This window comes from Triturus cristatus, chromosome 5_2 (assembly GCF_964204655.1).
Source record: "Triturus cristatus chromosome 5_2, aTriCri1.1, whole genome shotgun sequence".
NCBI lineage: Eukaryota > Metazoa > Chordata > Amphibia > Caudata > Salamandridae > Triturus > Triturus cristatus.
The window spans coordinates 215973660-215995087 of record NC_140588.1 but is presented as its reverse complement, the minus strand read 5'-3'; the positions used below and the strand labels follow the sequence as shown (position 1 = coordinate 215995087).

At 47.5% G+C, this 21428-nt stretch overlaps 1 protein-coding gene across 2 annotated transcripts in view; it reads left to right on the top strand.

Moving 5' to 3' along the window:
• ZNF236 (zinc finger protein 236) overlaps window positions 1–21100 on the top strand; it is a 1017074-nt gene extending 995974 nt beyond the window's left edge. For both annotated transcript variants that reach the window (XM_085606997.1, XM_085606996.1), the window contains one exon: window positions 19484–21100. In XM_085606997.1, the coding sequence (XP_085463123.1) occupies window positions 19484–19611 (128 nt within the window). In that variant the 3' untranslated portion in view covers window positions 19612–21100. The remainder of the gene's footprint in view (window positions 1–19483) is intronic.
• The last annotated feature ends 328 nt before the right edge of the window (window positions 21101–21428 follow it).

Genomic DNA, 21428 nt, shown 5'->3' with positions numbered 1-21428 from the left:
TTTGCTCCCACATGGAAGAACATCGAATCAGATAAATGGTTGAAACAAATTGTCCATTAGGTAATCAGGATGAATTAATCACATAGTTCGTTTTACAGAGTCTCCTGGAAAATTGTAATGGAGACCCTCAGCCACACTGTCACAACAGCAGTATATCTTGATTCTCTGCTTGTTTGATTAAGTGAGATGAGTGACTATCCTCCACCAGGAGGGAGACTCTAGAGAATGACAGTTGTGAGTGGGAAAAGTGCAGTAAAATACATCATTAAAAATATCTTCGCTCCTGTATGGATTGTCTTTTTCAAAGGGGAGGGATAAGGTTAAAAAGGCAGATGGTGCTTATATGGACGTTTATTGGTCCAATGCACCTGGTGAAAGGTCGATCAATAGGTTTCAGATGGAATCGGTTGGCTTTCTTCAGGACCAAAGGATTCAGCCGTCTATAATCTCAGAAGAATGCAAAGATATTTTGGCGCCAGTGGCATAACAAAGGCCCCCACAGTGCGGGGAGGGGCTCAAGCTCCAGGCCGGGGCCCTGCATGTACTTTGCAGGGGGGGGGTCCTCAAGATTTGTTACGCCACTGTCTGGCGCAGACTCGAGCCCCAGCGACCAATAAGACTTACAATGCTAAGGGATAATAGTCATCATCCACTTCAAGTAAAACCTACTCAAATTCTTTCATATTTGTTGAATTTAGCCAAGAGTAGACTCCAGTATTCATCAGTCAGGGTCCATCTTGCCGCAATCTTGAGATTTATGAGAACTGAAGCCTCAAAGTCTACTCTGTTTTCCCAAATACTTATTAAACAATTTATGAAAGGTCTCTTCAGAGCATTTTCACCTCTTCGACATCCTCCAGTTCCAAGGGAATTTAATTTAGTTCTCGACCAGCTGATGTAATTTCCTACTGAGCCTATACATAAATCAGACTTAAAATTTGTCTCATATAAAAAAACACTACTCCTGGCTCTGACATTCCCTGGTAGAGTGGGAGAAATTCAGGCATTCACCATCAGAGAACCTTTTCTTCGGTTCACGAAGGACAAAGTAATTCTCAGATCCAGTCCTAAATTCATTCCAAACGTTCCTACTGACTTTCACCTAAATGAACCTGTTATTCTTGAATCCTTCTTTCCGAATCCATCTTCAACGAAAAAAAGATCATTACATTCTCTAGATTTGCGTAGAGATCTCAAATTCTGTATAGAGCAGACAAAAGACATACGCACATCGGACCAGCTATTTGTGTCATTTGGTCAACCGAGAAAAGGTCAAGCCTTGTACAATCATAGCTTATCTGTTGGCTTGCAGCCTGTATTTCTTTCTGTCATGTCAAATTTAAGTGTTCTCTTCAGGGACGAGTGAGGGCACATTCCACCAGGGGCATCGCTTCAACTCCAGCCTTATGGATGAAGGCGCCAAGAGACCCTCTGTTTGATGTGCGCTTTCAAATGGCAGTAACATAACATAACGAGGGAGTAAATGCAGTCCTTATATGGGTCATCCACATGAACTCTCTCATTCCCACAGGTCTTACATTTACGAAAAAGGCCTTTTCTGTCAGACATAGTAGAACAGTGAGGTTGAAAATAGCTTTTCAGATGAAAAAACTGCTCGGAGCTTAGGGAGACTCCCTTTACACACGACTTGCTGTGAAGATCTGAGGAAATCAGCCTTTCCTGAGTTTTTTAAAAGGTGCTACGACCTGATTGGTTATAGATAAAGTTTGGTCCTTTTTTTTGCTTTACAAAGGACACAGGCTATAATGGCACTAGGCCATGAATTTAATAGCCTATGTTAGTTATACTAACTGCTTTAATATAGTACCGTGGGACTCCTACTTCGACGGCAGGGAATGATTTAAGTACGTGACTCTATGAAAGATACCAATACTGTATAACTGCAGTTACATGTAAGTAATTTATTTTCTTACCCTTCTCGATGGTACCTCTCAGGCTCTTTACCTTTATTGGATACAACGCTGTTTGAAGGGATATACTAAAGCTTCTTAGTACTCTTACCTCACCCATTATTGTATCTCTTTACCTTTCCATTGCCTTGCCTTTACTGGTGTTGAAAGGTTAGTTTTTTAGTATTGAATCTCCTCAGCTAAGGAATCCACATTACATTGTGATCAGTAGCAGTATAATTATGAATTCATTTGGCACTGTATAGTCTCGAGCTGTAAGTTGCTCGTTCACATCAATATGTTGGCCCGAACTCCAGCCAATAGGGTGGATATGTTATCGGCTCCAGGCTGCCACGTTATGTGTATGAGTCCCTGGTCAGCCTTTCTCTTTTCTTCCAGTTCAGAAGACCAGATACCTTCTTCAGAAAGGAATGCTTGAAGGAGATGATGACAAAGTAAATTCTTGGGCACAGGAAAGTAGTTTACTTTCAAGCTTTTCTTGCCTTTGTTCCCCTCTGGAAATCTCAGCTGAACCTGGTTGCAGCTCGGGGATCTTCCTTGGGTGCATGCTTAAGCTTTTGATCCTGGTGAAAATGTCCTCTTACCTTTATAGTGTTGTTAGTCAAGCTATGATCACCAGTAAAGAAGAAAAATCAGAGCAACGGGTGCTCCTGGCCCAAAAGTTTCCCAGCTCATGTCTTTAAGGATGGCATTGACTTGTGGTCTACAATACTCCTACTGTCTCACTCATGCTCATTGACTTGCCAGGTAACAAAGAGTTGGAGGGGGCTCAATCTTGCATCCAATATTTAGGAAGGGAGATAGGCAGGATCCAGCCAACTATCACCTTATTGACCTTCTTAATATTGAAGATGAAGCAAACGCCTCCGTCCTCCGAAAAGAACTGGACTGCTATGCCGAGGTAAATGAAATGGTTCTAGTGTGCCACGGATAGTATAGTTGTACTTTCCTATCTAATACTTCAGACTACCAATCAGAAGTCGCTCCCCCTTTATGCATGTTTCATCAACTACTCGGCCGCATTTGACTTGGTGGACAGGAATAATCTGTGGAAGAAATTACAGGACTGGGGCATTCCAAACAGTCTGCTTCGGGTAATAATATCACTAACCTCCTCGACCTGGATGAGGGTCCATCTATATCAGACGGTCATTGCTAGGAAAATTCCTACAGACAATGGGTTAAAGCAAGGCTGGGTCCTCGCCCCCTTGTTTAATCTGTATCATGTGGATACGTCTTTGGCTTTAAAACAGGCTAATTTGATCCCCCTCAAAATTGGTGATGTCAAAGTTACAAAACTGCAATATGCAGACAACATCGTCCTTCTGGATCACTCCATAATTGGGATTCGGAAAACCTTAAATGCCCTTCGCAAGTACGAGGTGAACCTAATGACGGCAAATGAGTCGAAGACAAAAATTATAACTTTTGGAAAGAGGACCAAGAAATGAAACTATGACTGGAGCTTGGGCCCTTTAAAAATCGTACAAATATCTTGGCATGTGGTTGTTAGAAAATGGCAGCGCAAACATTTACTTTAGCTTTCTCAATATAAAGGCCAAACTAATTACCATCAGACTCTGGTAGCTCAGCAATGTACTAGTAAGCTCCTCTTCAGTCCTAATATGACGGGTACTCAGAGCAACCTTCCTACCTGTGACCAATTATGGTCACTAAGCTTTCCCGGGCCAACTTACTAAAATAATAGGAAAATTGCACCTTAAAGTGTACAAGAGTGTCTTTAGGATACCCCAATATATAAGAGGCTGCATAATTAGACCTGGAGGGCCAAAAGTGGGCTAATATGGGTGCCTTTCTAAAATATTACTACAGGATCATTAAGGCTGCGCCCAGTACTCTGAAATCTGTTCTCCTGTACATCTTTAAAACAAAGAAGAGCCCCTGGAACAACTTCCTAAACGAATCACTTAACACCCTCCAAATAAATCAGTCTGAACTGAACAAACTCCTGCTTTTGCATTCCGCATTTAAAACTATCTTGGAAATACAAACAAAATCATTGTCAATGTTAAGTGATTTGGTCAAACGGAAGAGCACAGTGATACTTGAAGCAGTGGCAACTTTCATACGTCAACAAGCATCCACCGTCTCTGAGACCCCAGCCATACCTTCAGTGCTCTATTGGGATAGCCTGCCTTGAACAAATCATGGTTGCAAGGTTTATGGGCCTCCAAATCAAGAGGTTAACCCAAATTGGCCCTCCCTTTCAATGACCATGATTTGCAGGCTATGCAGTTATAAAACTGAGTCGTTCAACTATTTATTATGTTGTTGCCTGGCGTTGCTGAATGCCTAGTGCACCCTGCTAAAACCGATTTTCCTAACCCACAGAATAAGAACTTGCAAAGAGGCCAGGAATCTTGTCTTCACAATGACTGAGCCACACGACCTGGGCAAATTTGGAAAATATATCAGACTAATCCAGGAACTTCTTTAAGAACTCTATAAGACTGGCTAAACTTAGCCTGGGAAGACAAACCCTACCCCATTAGGCGGCAAGCACTGTCTTTTCTGAACTTGTACAATATTATGTATTCTGCACTACGGCCGTCCTCGTTGTTTATTGTTTCGTGTTTATTTTGTCTCTTTTCTCAGTGAATCTTTTAATCTCTAGCACTTGACCAGACAGCAATTTTGAATATATATTTTAACCACCACTATGCACTTAACTTTTCTGTGTGAAGGCTATGACTGCTGCTAGGGCCTTAGGCTCATTTTAGAAAGTTTTGCAATTTATGGTTCTCCTAGTAGCGACTGTTGAGCACTTTATATGTCAGATGCAAACCCCAGGTTTAACTCAGAGCATCAAATATAGCCCTCAATGCCTTGCTTTCAAAGGCTCTTTTTATGTATTTTATTCCGTCATGAGCATCTTTGTGATACTAGTTATAAATGAAGACATTACACTATTTGCACTTAATGCTTTGTTATTGCTCCAATTATCTTATTTCTTTTTCTCTATAAAGATTGCAAATGTTTCAATTAATCATAAAATAAAAGGACAATGCACTGGAGCAAGAAAATTCCTCTACCTTTTATAGCATCTGGGGCCAGTAAAAGTGATTGACAAACCTGTCCAAGGTTTTGGTCAGCCCCAGATGTCCAGCTAAGGGGTTGCCATGGGCTAGATTAAGGAGGAACTCTCTGTACTGTTGGGGGACCACCACTCTCCTGGTTACCCCTGGTTTGGTGTCCCGTGTCTCATTGCACAGGATTCCCTCCTCCCAGTATACTTTAGATACCACTAACTTCTTCCTCCTTTCTGACAGCCAACTGTCTCAGGCCTTGAAGAGTGGGACAGGACTGCTTTCCCTTGCTCAAGACCTGTCTTGGGCCACCCCTGCTCTGTGAGGTTCTGCCAGTTCAGGCCAGTCCTTCAGGGCATTTCCCCCTGTTCAGAGACCAGAACTTCCACCTGAGGGTCAGGTTTCTTCTGGCTCTGTGGACTTTTGGAGGAGGCCTTTCCAGGCTTCCTCCCTCTCCTCTTGTTCCTAGGGACTTGGTCCCTTTCTCTTGATTCTTCTTTAAATCCTTTTGTGCTCTGGTGAAGACACACACCCACTCAGGAAACCTGTATCCCTCAAGGCCTGAACTTCCACCCATTGATTTTTGGCCACTGCCTATACTTTACCATAGTGCCAGGCCAGTGGGCCAAGGGTTCAACTTCCTCACCACCCAGGGAAACTAATGTGGATTCAGTTTGACCCCTGCCATGACAATGGCCAACTTCCACCGCAAACCCTACAGTGACAGTTCCCTTGAAACTATCACCAGTGGGTGATTTCTTTGTGCATGTAGGATCTCCCTTCTTGTGCCCTGGCTGTCTGCAGTCATAGAATACCCCACCTGTTGATGGGTCTTACCCCCTCCCCTTTTGGAATTGGAATGTGGCTCTGGGCTCCCCCCCTTGGGCATCTTTTAGGGCCTCTTTAGGTTTATCACTCTTTTTAAACTTTCCCCCATATTTCCCCTGAACGGGGGCTTGTTCTACCTTTTTTGCCTTCACCTCTAGTGCACACACACTCATCAGCTGTCTTCCCCAGCTCTCTAGGTCTAGACAACTTGGAGTCTACCAGATGCTGGTGTGACTTCTCTGAGGTACACTTTTTAAGAATGTGTTCTTTCACCACTAAATTGTATAATTTCTCACTGTTACCCTTAATCCAGCCCTCCAGTGACTTCACAGAGGAATCTACAAAGTCTACCTATGTCTGTGTTGGCTCCTTATATGTTCTCCTAAGCGTTTGCATATACTCCTCAGGGGTAAGGCCAAATAGTTCAATGAGTGCCTCCTTCATGTGGGTGTAAGATTCTACCACCTCATGCTCAAATAAGAGCAGTCTCTCCCTCCCTACGGGAGCTTTCAGTTCCCATAGTAAGGACCCCCAGTGTTGTGCACTCAACCGCCTCATCCTAAGAGCTCTCCCTTAGGGTGCTAGCCACTTGTCTGTTATCCCGCTCAGTGCATTTAGGAACTATCCCCTTGGACAACCTGGGATCATTGGCACCACCTGGTATTACCTCTGCTTCTCTTCTGCCACCATTTTCTTGGAGTCTCATCCCCAGCGTGACCCTCCTTTTCTCTAAGGCCTGTTTCTTCTCCTCCAAGGCCAGCTTCCTCCCCTCGAACTCCAAGAGGCTGAGCTGGGCTGATATGTGTTGTGGGCTCCTCACTGAAGAGTTTCTTTCACTCCCAGACAGGGAGTTGCCTCTTGATCTCTCGTTCTCATACCCTTTCTTGTCATCATACTCCTCTGCACCCCCTTTTCCACTGTTAGTGGGGGGGTATCTTATCTTCCAGTTGGATCTGAGCGCTCCTTGGGGGCCTTTGCAAGGTCTTTTTTGGATGCAGTATTTCCAGGGTAATATTTTTCTCCCTGCACAGAGAGCAGTGATCTTGAGTGTGGGCAGGCTAGCCACATTGATTCTACTGCTCTCCATCTTCGAATACGTTTTGTATAAAAGGCTTTTTTCTACTGAAACTTTTCTTCTAGAGAACAGGTGCATTTGGAATTTCCAGAACTTGGCAACTTGCAAACTTTTTCCCGATGTCGACTTGGCAGTATCTTATCAGTGGTTATCATCTTATTAGTTGTCTGGTACAGCTTAACATAAGTTCTGGATCCCAACGCTAGGCAACAATTTGAGGATCTGAGTGTACTATATGATATGGCTTGGAGCCTTATTCTGGAGTACACGCTCAGATACCATCTTGGGTCCAGTCAGTATTGTTTACTTAACCTTAGCTCAACACTGGGTAGCTGTGGCTGCGAACAGTAAGGCTTGGCATAGGAACTTAATGTGAAGCATTTAACAGCACCAAACTGCGAAATAAGAAAATCACACTAATAAAAAGACGCAACAACAATTTATAAACTTAGAGCGTAGTTTCATCACTTTTTAGAGACCTTGAGCATCAAAATCCACCGTAGGGTTCCGGAGACAAAGATTTTAACCATGTTTATCCCTTTTAAAGGCAACCGCAAAAAAGCATTGGTCAACAAAAAGTTTGTAAACTTTTTTAAAGTTTAGAAAAGCTAGTGAGGGTACTCTGGTCCGAGTTGGGTGACCAAATCCACAAGGATGAGATCTAGGGGCCAGTTTGGATGCTTTGGATAGTTACCTGGCCAACAAAGTGTTTTTAGAGCAAATTCTAAACTCTACTACATGACTGCAATAGAAGACAATGGTGTGGTCCTAATGCTGAGGGATGCAGGCAAAGAGGCTCAAAAGGATGCTCCAGTTGTGGTGCAGCTGACTGGATGTCTTGGTGGTGGTTTCTCAGAACACGGGCTTCATGAAGTGACTTTGGCCACTGAGATTAGGGTCCCTCAAAGTCCTCTACGTTGTAGTAGTCGGGCAGTCGATGCTGCACTACTGGTCTCGCAGCACTGCGGTTGGATGCTCAATCTTTGGTAAGGGCTGGTGTCCCTTAGGTGCAACAAATCTGGACTTTGACAGCACTCTTGGGACGTCTGCAGTGGCTTCCAACTTGTCTGTTTGGGCTCTTTCAGCTCGTTGTCCTGGAGCTGGTTCAGGAAGATCAGAAAACTGATCCTCGGAGTCACTGCTGTTGGTGAAGGCAGGAAATTGACTTTTCCCTGGGTCAGGAGCCACAGTTCCAGTTTTACTAGCCCAAAAGTGCAGCAGGGGGACGTGGCCAGGATGGTGAGCAGGTAGGACGTGTGTTGCTTCGTCTTCCCGACCGCCGATGCCCGAATCGGCCCCAAAATAACAGCAAATTCCCCCAGAAGCGGCCAAGCGGTAGCGGAGCTGCTCCCCAGCCGACGGGACGCTTTGTTGAGATGATTTAGCGGCTGGGGGCTGCACTTTGATCCTTACCGGTGGCAAACAGCGGAGCCCGCTGGAACCCAAGATGGCGGCCAGACTCTGAGCGTCGCCAGAGCTCAGTGTGAAGATCCGCCGCACAGGAGCTCGGCCATCACCTTACCGGGAAGCGACGAGCGTGCCCCTGACAATTCCGGTGAGTGGAGCAGCACTGCTGAGGCGTTTTAGCGGCTGGGGGCCGCATTTTGACCCTTGCTGGTGGCAGACGGTGGAGCCCGCTGGACTCTAAGATGGCGGCCGGATCCTGAGCGGTGCCAGAGCTCCATGTGTAGACCCGCCGTGCCGGAGCTCGGCCAGCACCTTACCGGGGCGCATCGGGCATGCCCCTGAAAACACCAGTGAGTGGCGCGGCCTTGGCGGACCTTGGGCAGGCCACCGGAGTGACTTCTGAAACAGCTGGAGGTGGACGGGGGCCCGCGACGTGGCGCTCCCGCCGTAGGGACGCCCTGCGGGCGGCGTGCGGCCACAACATCCAGGCCTGACTGGCGGTCCTGGTCGGTGGTGGGCGGCTGGGAGCAATCCCCGAGGTGAACTGGATGGCGTCCGGGTGCTGCACCCTGCCCGGAAATCCCTCCTGAAAGGCGTGCGGAGGGCGCACCGCAGATCGGTGGAGAGCTGCTGGCTCAGCGTGTAAGCGGCAAGAGGAGGCCGACGGTAAGCGGGGGACTCACCGCACAGCTTCCCGGACTTGATGGCAGCCCGTGTGGACCTAGACTGTGGCTGGTGCAGGCGGGCTGGGCCAGGGGAGCGTCAGCGCACCATGATTCTGAAGGAACGTGCGAGGCGACGGCCTGGTGCAGGTGAAGGCAGGTCGGGGAAGGAGGCGCGATGCAGAGCATCGGCCAGGGCGAGTCGGCTGATGCTTTGGAGAAGAGGCGATACCCACCGCTCGTTGACCTTCCCTTGACATTCTCTGTGGAGGAGGTATATTTAGGCCCAGAGGGGCCCGAGCCTCCATGTAGGTAGACCGTTCCATTTTGGAGACTGCGCACATCTCCTAGACCTGCATCAGAGGGCATAGAGCGTGGAGCGAAGGGTCTTGGCACATTCCCCTTGTTGGCGTCACTTAGGGTGCTCGCAGCGCCTTGCCAGCCCTGTATTGCGCCTGAGAACTGCGACATTGTTTCAGAAGCCCCCTGGAATTTCTTCAGGGCACAGCCTTCCCTGCCTGGGGCGCAAGTGGAGGCATGTTGAATCAAAGGGGATGGAAGGAGCGCACACTCAAGTAGATGCTGACTAAACCGCCCCAGGCTGGCACTGGCCAGGATGACGAGGACACTCCTATCGCCAAGTCTTTTCTGGAGACACTTTTTAATACCCTATCGGAGGACTTCCACACTCTGAAAAGCGAAGTGGCGGGGGAGGTGCATGAGCTTCGGAGAGAAGTGGACACTCTGGGAGATAGGGTGGCGGCCATAGAGGACCAAGAGCGGTCCAAGGAGGAGGAAGTCACGCAGCTACAACAGGAGGTGATCCGGCTGAAGGAGCAACAGCTCGACCTGCAGGCCCACGCCGAGGACCTTGAAAACCGTTCTCAGCGGAACAATATTCGGGTCCGCTGGGTGCCACCAGACGCAGAAGGGACTGACATCACCGCCTTCCTGCAGGGCCTAGTCCGAGACATTCTAGCTGGCCCCCCGGAGATGGAGATCCGCATCGACAGGGCTTACCGGGTGGGCCTATGGCAGGGAGCCAATGCACCGCCGCCCGACATACTGGCTTTCCTCCTGGATTACCCTCTAAAGGAACGCGTCATACGGGAAGCCAGACTGAAACATCCTGTTTGGTACCAAGACCTCACCATCACCCTATATCAGGATCTAGCGGCTAGTACTCTACAGAAACGAAGAGAATTCAAAGATGTTACGGCACACTTGCGAGAAGCTGGCATCGCAAACTCCTGGGGACACCCTTTCCGGATTATATTTAAGTGGCATGGCAGACTGCACCAAATACACTCCCTTTCTGAGGCCAACAAACTCTTGGGCCTCATGCACCGGCACCCGGAGACAGAAAGTCCGCCCAGTCCACGCCAATCCCCAGCACGCTGGCAAATGGTAAGGGGCAAACGCCCGTTGGGAGCTACCGGAGGGCCCGATCCAGAGACGCTGGCACAGGAGCGGAGAGAGGCAGTTGACGCAGTTACCAATGACACGTCCTCACAGGATGGGTCCTGAGAGGGCTCAAGGGGGCTTTGTGGCTGTTTGAGATGTCAGGGTGGGGGGGGGGGCGGAGACAGAAGGTCTTGCCACTTCGCCTTTGCCACAAGATGCCCTGGACTGCCTTATGTCACCACAGGTACACTGCTTGGCTCAGTGTGCACGGGACTAAATGGGAGGGGATGGGTTTGGGAGTTGGGGTTGGGGAGGGAGGGGGGAACTGGTGTGCTTCAAAAGGGATTACGATTTCACGAGATGGCGCTGTTGGGATGCGTTACCACGTGGGTGGGTGTTGGGGTCCACTCTACACATCAGCAACATGAGACTGGGAGCGCGTTGCCCAACCCCCCCCCCTAACCATGCCCGATTCAGAACTAACCATCATTACGCTTGACGTTAAGGGGCTCAATAGCCCCAATAAGAGGCGCGCCATATTATCTTATCTAGAGAACTCAGGCACGGATATCTGTCTGGTACAGAAGACTCACCTGCTGGCTCGGGATTGGCACAGATTGAGATCCAGGGTATTCCCCTACCAATATTTCTCTTCCATGCACGATAAGAAGACAGGGTGGCAATTCTACTGTCACGGAGGTTTCGAGGGTCTGTGGGGGGCAAAGTAACGAAGCTGAAGGGGCGATTGTTGGCGTACCGCTTTTGGATCAAAGGCCTAGCTTTAACAATCGGGTCTATTTATTAGCCAAACTCGAGCCAGGAGTCCTTCCTACAAACTGCCCTTTCCGAAATTCTGGACTCCCATGACCATTTCCTATTGGTGGGAGGCGATCTGAATTTAGTTATGGACACGACCGCAGACGGGTCTAGTAGTAGATATTCCCAGGCGGGGGAGGTCTCTGTGGAGGGCAAACGGTGGTTGGCAGAAAGGGGATTCGTGGACCTCATCCCCAGCCACCCAGTTTTCCTACTACTCACATGCACACCATACCTATGGCAGATTAGATTATCTTCTTGGCTCAGCCGAGGCCCAGGCAGCCATCAAAGACAGCGGCTACCCTGTCAGATCACGACGCAATAGTGGCAACCCTGGAGGTCCCCTACGCGACCCGGCCGACGGGCTGCTGGAGATTGAGGGAGGCAATGCTCCATAAACCAGTAGTGCAGGAACAGCTCCTCTAGCGCATCACTGAGTACCTCGAGATCAACGACACTCTTGACACTTCCATATCCACGCTATGGGGGGCGCTTAAGGCAGTGGTGCAGGGCGAGCTCATAGCTCTATCGGAAGTGGAGAACATAGAGCGCAAAGCCAAACGGGAAGAGCTTACGGCCCAAGTGCTGGAGCTGGAGAGGGTACATAGTCGGACGGGGGCACCTCGAATTTGGCGCAATTGAAGAACACGTGGGCCCTGCTGGTGGGGCTCGACTTGGGGCGGAATTCGTGGCCCTTTGCCTCAATCACTCATACTATGTAGGAGGGGATAGGATGGGGCGGATGCTGGCTAGCAGATTGAGGGCGAAGACGCAGCAGTGTAAGGTTAAAGAAATTGCAAGTCCAGAAGGCGCTACGCTCACCGACGATGTCGCCATTGCGCAGACCTTTCGGGACTTCTATGCGGCTGTCTACCTGAGTGACTCTCCGTCCCTCCCTCATATAGACACATACCTTGAAGGTGCACACACAACGGCATTGAACCACCATAAAGGAGAAATGCTCGATAGCCCTATTCGCATTGAGGAAGTGGTGGGGGCTATCTCCTGCCTCAAGCTCTCGAAATCTCCGGGCCCGGACGGATTCTCCGCTGGGTTCTACAAGACGTTCTGCCCCGCCATAGCCCCAATACTTACCAGGCTCTTCAGCTCCTTCACTGGTCCTGGCACCATCCCCCAGGAGATGCTATCCGTTTCAATAGTAGTGCTACCTAAACCGGGCAAGGATGCCTCCAGATGCGGTTCCTACCGGCCAATATCGCTGCTTAATGTCTATCTTAAAATATTCACTGGTACACTCGCGACACTTTTGGATCCTCTCATGCCAGGCATCATCTCATTCTCAGGTGGAGAAGTGTGGCTCAATGGTTAGAGCGGCAGACCCTGATGCACCGGTCTGGCCCAGACCAGGGTTCAATTCCCGCCTCGGCGGGTCTTGGGCTCAATTTCCCCGGATACGATAATTCCCGCCTCGGTGCCTATTCTAATCATGGGTCACACTCTGCAACTCTGGGCAATAGCTTGCTTAATCTCTACAACGGCCCCAACAGCACTAGGATGCCTGGCTTCACCTTGGGGGTGCCCAGGGTTCCACAGCGGTATGTGCACAGCGCCTGAGAGACCCTTTCGGGGGTGTGCGGAGCGCTATATAAATGCACTACATTTACATTTACATCGACCCAGATCAATCTGTGTTTATACAGTCCCAGCAAAGTAGTGACAGCACTAAATGCATCTTCCATCTTATAGATAAAGCTCACCGCACCAAGCTGGACGCCCTCCTCTTGTCCGTGGACGCGGAAAAAGCGTTCGACCAGGTGGACTGGTGCTTTCTTGACAAGACTCTGGTGCACTTCGGTTTTGGGGACAGGTTTAGAGCATGGATTTCGAGTTGCTACACTAACCCCTGGGCCACAATCAGGGTGAATGGTGTGACCTCCATGCCCTTTGAGATACAGCGGGGCACCCGGCAGGGTTGCCCGCTGTCACCTCTCCTCTTCGCCCTTTATATTGAGCCGTTGGCTCAGAGGATCAGGGACAATCCAGAGATAAAAGGGATACCTTTCGGGGGAGAACAACACACGGTCAGCCTCTACACAGATGATATAATTGCTTCTCTGGAGTCACCAGCCCAGTTGGTCTTGGCTTTCCTGAAAGAACTGGAGGACTTTGGCCAGGTCTCGGGACTGCGAATTAATAGGGGAAAATACTCGATCCTTAGGTTTCACAACGATGGCCACACGCACCCCCTCTACCTCTATGTGGGTATTCCAACTTATTCCTCTATCTCCTATCTGGGCATAGAGCTAGCGACGTCGGTATCTCAAACGCTACACCTAAATTATTCTAAATTCCTCCAGTGCCCCACGAAAGACCTGAATGACTGGAAACGGCACTCGCTATCCCTGCTGGGCAGTGTAGCAGCAGTTAAGATGTCCCTTCTGCCTCGAGCGCTGTACCTCTTCCAAACAATCCCAGTTTGGCCACCCTTACCTTACAGGCATTGCAGCAGGCCATCAACCACTTCTTATGGGGAGGGAAGCGACCCTGGATACGCAAAGACCTGAGTTATATGAGACCAGACGCTGGGGGATTGGGTATTCCGAACGTTCTCGAATATTTCCGCGCAGCTCAGTTGCGGTACCTTGTTGATTTGAAGCGCCCCGAATCCGAGAAGAGCTGGCTCTTCCAGGACAGGTCCTTAGCTCAACTGGGCCTATGGAAGGTTACCTTCCTTAAACGGGGCCCAGACCCCCTGGCCTGCGGGGCTCCCCTATCACCAGGATGCTTCTTAAGGCATGGGACGGGGTGGCAGTCAACAGGGGCCTGACGACATTTCCCTCCCCATGACCCTCTCTTTGATAACGAGGAGTTCTCCCCGGGCTTGGATGCGAATGCGTTTTCGTTCTGGCGGGCAGCCGATTGGCGATCAGCAGGTCATCTCTTCTCTTTGGAGGGCATCATTCCCTTCCATGATCTCAAGGCAGACTATGGGCTCCCAGAGACTGAGCACTTTCGCTACCTCCAGCTCCGGCACTGGCCCCTCCACGCCGAGGTTCTTCCAGGCATAGTGAGGAAACTCACTAAGTTCGAGAAGTGGCTTCACACCAAAAACACTGATAAAGCACTGATCTCTGACTTCTATGAACATGCTCAGACGTGAGGCCCCAGCAGCACCCACTGCAGCCTAGCGGAGGTGGGAATGAGAAATAGGGAGGGACCAGACAAATAAAGAATGGGCAGATATTTACTACCGAGCAAATCATACAGCGTGTAACATAGCCAGCAGAGAGTCAGCGGTTAAGGTGGCCATGTATTGCAATGTATTGGTATCTGACCCCGGCCCGCTTGCACAAGGGGAACCCAGCGCACAGTCCGCTGTGCTGGCGGGGCTGCGGAGAGGATGGCACCCTGGTACATATATTGTGGGAGTGTAGGGAGGTACAGGCTTACTGGAAGGATGTTTTAGACGATATCGCCTATTCGATACTGAGATACCGCGCTTTCCTGTCTACGTGGTCCTGGGGCTACCCAACCCCATAACATACCCACTTAGATCCAGACGGGGCAGACTAATGGGGATAGCTCTAGGGGTAGCTACTTGGAACATCTCGTCACACTGGGGCTCATCCACGAGACCGACGTGGGTAGGGTGGCTACACAAGCAGTGGTATATTATAGGCATGGAACGTATACAAGTCTCCCTATCTAACGCCATGGCCAGCTTTACAGACGCCTGGCAGTCTTTGCTTTGCCTTCTGTCCATGGAGATGAACGAGATTACATGTCCCAAATATCTCCATCTCCTCCTCCTCACCAGCTTGGCCTCCGCACCACAACCCATGGAAGGGGGCTCCTGATTTCTTCCTTCAAATTATACCTTTTTAACACACTACAATAGCACACCAGTTCAGGGGAGGGAGGAGGGCTGGGGGGGGGAGTTGGGGCAAAGTAGGGGCGGGGGGGAGTTTCCATGTTACTTTTTTTCTTCTCTTTTATTACTCATTAAAAGGCATCATACCCTTGCTTCTCCACAGACAGACTGTCTTGCAGGCGACCACTCTGAAGGCCTAATCAGGGCATGGTTCCTGCCATGTTCCCGGAAGAGCATTGTTAAATAGAATGGACACATTTATAAAGTGATGTAAAAGTGCTAGGCGGATATCTTCATTGCAAACTGCTTGTATATTGTTGATGCAAATGCCAATAAAATACAGTTAAACAAAAAAAGTGCAGCAGGGGCAGTCCTCTCAGTGGTGTAGCCTCTTTGTGCGAGGCAAGGCTAGCAGGGCAGTCCTCCTTCAGTCCTTTCTTCTTCTCCAGTGTGAACTGAGGGGCAGGTCGCCAGAGGTACCCTTCTTATCCCAGGAAAGTGTCCTGTGGGGACCATTCAGTCACTACCCAATGGGCTTCTGAGGTCCCCTCCTATCTAGTGATGAAGTTCCTGTGATGAGTGGCATCTGGCTGTCCCAGGGTACCCCATTCTTGCCCCCTTCAAGGCGGCACAACCCTTCCCCGGTCGTCAAGAGCAGGGTAGCCCACCCTAGAGGTGTGGCTACCCTACCAGTGGTCCACACGCCCATGGGAAAACCTGTTTGGGCACTGGTTTCCCCTTCCTTGGCTCTGTCCCCTAAGTGCCTGGAGGAACAAAAGGCATCCGGCTCAGGGATGTTGTCCAGCCGCAGCTGCCCTTCAAACGTCGCTTCACCTTAGAAGCCTGCTTTTTGGGCTAACACCCTAAGTGGCTTTCTGGGAGAGGAGGTAACACCTTGCTCTGTGGCAACTGCCTTAGTTCCTGGGCCTGGGAGTTGTTCACACATTTCTCCAGGTGGTCAGAAACCCATCTGTTTGTCAGTGCCTTTGTGAGATCACTGGACTAGCTGGAGTGCAGAGTGACGACGTTCTAAAAGTTGCTTATCCTTAATAGTGACTTTAAATCTGGCCTGGGCATCAGGTCGGATTTTATATTGCAATTAATTTGATACCTTACTCATTGTAGTTAGATTGTCCCATTGAGCAGTTAGCCGGACCGGGGTGCCAGCCGGTAACCCTGTGTTAGACAATGGGGCTCTTAACCCTTCCACAGCAAAGCGACAATTTGAAAGTGTTGCTGTTCAGACATCTAGAAAATCATATGTCTTGATAATGTATATCTCCCGGCCATAGGACTCTCCAGACTTTCATTAGGGGAAAATTACATATATTACTTAAGGTAAGTGGTGGCTTTGCCATTGGGTGAAATGACAAAGTCGAACTGGCAGTGTCACACACACTGCCCTGTCAGTCTGCAGTCCATTTTGTCTCTGTTACATGGAGGGTGGCACAAAGAGTGCTGCAGCCCTGGATGAACACTCTGTGTTTGATGCCTTGGGCACGTAGATACTATATCCTAAGGACTTATAAGTAAGTTAGTGCTTTCCAAATGTGTTTGTCCAATTCAACATAACTTGGTGTAGGTTTAAAGCACTGAGATCTGGTAGGCAGGCCTCAGTGCGTTCTCAGAGTTGAAAATCCAGCATCATCAGTCCCGAAAATGTGGGGGTGAACATGCACAAAAAAAAAACAATTTCCTTACAGTAGCCAAACGTCTACTGGAGTCTTTGAATTCCAGGACGGATGAGCTCTGCAGATCCAGTCAACAGACCACGAGGGCACCTTCTTCCAAAGGTGGTGCTGGACATTTGTGACCAGTGAGGCGTGCCTTGACTGAATCTTCTGACTGCCAGAAAAAATGCACAGTATTGAAACTACTGCAACGTTAAGTTTCCACTAATAGAGTCCCTTGGGGATGCTGTTCTGTGGAGCACAAATTCTGTATGCGTTCCCTCTGATGCCTCAAGTTCCGAGAACAATCAGAAACCACCAGTCATCTTAGTGACACCAGATTGAGCCTGAGATTGTAATATCTCAACCTGCTGAGCCTGAGCACTTGCGCCTGTTTCTCTTTGAGGACCCCCTGAATCAGCAACAGAGCCTGGTACTGCACCCAAATCTTCAGTCTAAATCTCCATTCATAGAGATTGGGCAGTGACAACTGACCAATTTCGACTTTCCAGCTGAAGTGGTGGATGGGATCCTTTCAGCTACACTCTCCTTGACTAATGCTATGTATTTGGTGCATTGGAACAAAAGTGTTGCCTGGTATTGAGAATGTCAGCTAGATCCTTTAAAGACTACGTAATCAGACGTTCTACTATTTGTTTTATCTTTGGCTCAGCAAGGCTTTGCTGTGGGTACAGTTCAAGTTTTTCTGCCTGCTCTTTTGGTCGTTTTATGTTTGCCTGACTGACCCTCTTTATTCAAGTCACTTGTTATGAGGTTTTTAAAAGGCTGGGCGTGCATGTTCCCGCCAACGCCCTTTATTATGCCTCAATAGGACCTTTATTTGGTCCTCCTGTGTCTGATGTGCACACTATTTAAGGCTGTGCACAGTTGTTCTCTATGGCTCGTCTCCATCAAGACTGTTTTTCATCACTTGATAAATTGGTGTTGAGAACCTGGACTTTCTTTCTGCCAAAGGTGGCTATCCCCCTTTCCCATGGGTCAATCAATCCTCACCCTGGATGCCTTTTTCTCTCCGCCACATCCCTGAAAAGAGGAGGACAGGCTAAATTGCCTAGACCTGAGGAGAGCCCATAGTTTCTACATCGAGTGCACAAACTAATATTGTGTGGATTACCAGCTGTTAGTGGGCTTTGCAGGTACTAAGAAAGGGAAAGTTGGTGCAGTGCGCTAACAGACCTGGTCCTGGTGGATTGTCCTATGCTTGAAGATATACTATGCCCTGCTCAAAATAGAAGCACCTGAGGGTCTTCATACTCATTCTTCCTTAGTGTTTGTGCATACTTTCACCAGGCACTTCTGCTAAGATATTCAGTTCTGCTGAGAGGGATGTTGTGCCCGCTCATTTGTTCTTCAGGACTATTTGGTTGGAGTCGTCTTGTCTAATTTCCCACCTTTTGGGAGGTTCTGCTAGGGTATCTTTTCTAAAGGTGAGGAGATCAGAAGAACAAGTAACTTCCCTTTGGTTGTGCTCTTTCTGGTGGATACTCTCTCACACCACAGATTCCTCACCACCCTCCCACCTCCCCATTCTGTGGAGGAGGGGGGGGGGGAGGAGGCCCCAAGGTTCAGCACACTGTCTCCTCCAGTTTGCCATGATTAGTCCACATCTAAGGGCGCAGTGGAGTATAAAACAAAACTGACGTTGCTGCACCCAGATACGACTGCGCTGTCACTTTCAGAGCGGTACTCAAGGCCTTTGCGGAGTCCGATGGCACCACCAGGGCCACACGTGAGCAATTGCTCTGAATATCCACATCCAGTATGATACCTGAAATTATTATTATTTTTTTTAATAGTGGTTATTAGTTTTCAGTTCGATAAACACAATCCCAAAAGCAATGGGAGTTGTACATAAATGCCTGAAATTGTCAAGGTGAGTGAAGAGTGTGCAGTTAGATTAGAGTATCCACCTAAAAGAGTGATGCCAAAGGTAAGTAACCTGTTTGATTGTATCATCTTGATTCCTACCAGCAGAGATTAATGGTATGTATTGTATTGTATTGTAATTACATTGCCTGACGAGGCGTCGAAGCGCTTTTTCGGCGAGTAGCACGCTACTCCGGGACCCATAGAGGATTAGTGTTGAATTAGTATAGGGAAACATGCAAATACATTTTAAGTGGTGGATAAGTTAGTCAGTTATGTGCAACCCAATCCTGTAATTTCCTCTAAATTCACTTGTCACGTATTGCCACCAGGCTTCAGTTGAGTGTCTAACATCCACAAAGTATACAAAAAGATATTTTATCACATTAAAAACACACACTTGAAAACTCTTAGAATGGCATGCTTTGCTCTAACTGTAAACAGCGGTCATTGCCACCGCAGATTGAAGGTCTAAAATAAAAAATGGCCAACGTGAAAATGATGCAAGACATCTGAAATAAGACCTCCTTCCCCGTATGTGAGCAAGGCCCAGGCAATCCAGATAGAAGTGTGTTTTTGTGCTCAGGTTAGTTTTCGCTCCTTTTATCTAGTGCATCGGATTTTAGAGGTTTCCCATAATAGCCATGCTTGCAGGCCTGGCCTCATCCCCTCATCCCTTTGAACTCAATCGGTTATATTCTGCTGAGAAGTAAATCGCAATTCGCTATTTTTATACAGCAGGGCAAGCCAGCTAACCATCGTACACAACTGCAAATAAATTACATTTAAGGGCGCAGGAAAGACAAATTAAAGCCAAGAAGGCAGCTCAAAACATTTTCTAGTTAACGTGTAAAATGGCAGAATGTTTTTCATTACAGCCTTTAATATGTTCTAATACACAATGTGATTTTTCTTTTTCCTTAGATAAGGTTACTGCTCCTCCAGAGGACGAGGAGGAACGAGAAGACATCAGTCAAGCGCTTAACTTGGAAGAAGTCGTGCCGGAACCCTCGAATGACTGGCAGTGTGGCTTAGCAAGCGTCTTCCGATGACTTGCCTCCTAAGCTTTTCAGGCCTAGAACTTCTGAACAATGAAAACTCGTGGATTTGTAACTTCTAAGGAATATCTCAACAGTCATCGTTTTGTGAGCTTATAATATTCCGAGAAAAGGCAATGTTTCACCTGAAACGGATTGCCTACAAATCAGCGCCTCAGGTATTGCTACAGGCAGTTTGTTTCTGACCTGCGAACAATTTATCTGGTTGTGAAGAATAAAAGCATCTTGGAATCAGTGGGATACGATCGCCTAATATTGCGAACAAACAACCATCAAAGCTTCTGATTACTAACTGCAACTTTTTATATATTTTTAATACAAAAGACTAGGAAAATGTTATTTACCAAAAATGTACATGCTATCTATAAAGTTTATAATGCACATTGACATATCTGTGTATTTTTTTGTTCATTTTTAAAGTTTTAGTTTCATCCCAGATGGATGACAACAAAAGAAAAACCCAAACTGAACTTACTTTATGATATCCGGAATTTGGCGGGAAATGGGGAGAGAGTCCCCGTTTTTAGACAATGATCTACCAGCATGTGATGATCAAACTGTCATATTCTACCAGATTAAAGTGAACATGAAAAAAGAATTGAAGTACACACAAACTGTGGCATGTCATTGCACTTCCCAGATGCACATATGTACTTTTTGATAGTCGGTCGAATTGTGGAAATCCGAAGCCATATGTTAAATGTAAATAGCGCTCTAAAAGTGCGCCTTAGAATATTAATGCATGCCACTAGTCATTTGCAAAGTTTCTGCAGCTGATAGATTAATAAACATGGGTTGACTTTTGGTAATAACCTGTGTGCGTGTGTGTGTGTGTGGAAATCACTTTGCTTGACACGGGTTTATTATTTCCCAAGGAAACCCCAGTTGCTGAGCTAAAAGTGCACCTTTTTCAAGGCTTCACATCACAGTACTTCTGTTTAATTAAAATAAAAAGTAATAGAGAAATGCCGTCATCATGCTCACTTACAGTTGACAGTTTTGTTTATTTAAATGTAATATACGTGTGTACATATCTATGTAAAAGGCGGCATATAAATGGGTATATTTTGTAAATATGAGTTCCTTTGGCTGAAACGGTCCCTTACATTTGTCAACGGTATATGAACGCGACAAGATGATCATTATGCTTCTTTTTTGTAACATAGCGTAGATCGATATATTGTATATCCATGGATATCTTGAAAATAAAATGGCTGCCTTACCTGGGCTTCCTTTACAAAAAAGTTAATTGATTTTTTTGTTGCCAATAGCCTTGTTTGTCTAACCTGTTGGACTACATGTTTTCGTATTTTTCAATGAAGACCTGTCACCATTTTTCAAGCTGCATATGTCTGTGGTTCTTGAACCTATCGTTATCTCGTGGCATCTGTATACAAGCATTGTAGCTGCTGTAAAAAAAGAGCATTTTGGTAATGTGAAATATATATGTAAAGAAAATGTTTAATAATATTACTTTTCCAAAGTCTGCTTTGTGAGGGTGTTATTTTTTAAGCTAAAGATAAATGAGATTTCTGAGGTGAAATGATGTTCGGTTTCCTCCTTTCAGGGCTGTTGAAGTTTGCAACCCTTTGAATCTCCCTTCTGTCAGGGCTAGATTCGGAAGCAAAAGGGCGGCTAAGGATGTTTAATGGCCCTCATTCAGATTAAATATGTTGCTGCTCCTCCTTTTCAGTGTTTACAGTTGTAGTCTGTGTTAATACCTAATGTGTATAACACCTTTCCCATTGTTCACACTACACCTGACGATTTCCAGTAAGATTCCCAACTTTTGAATACATTTCCCCCTCATT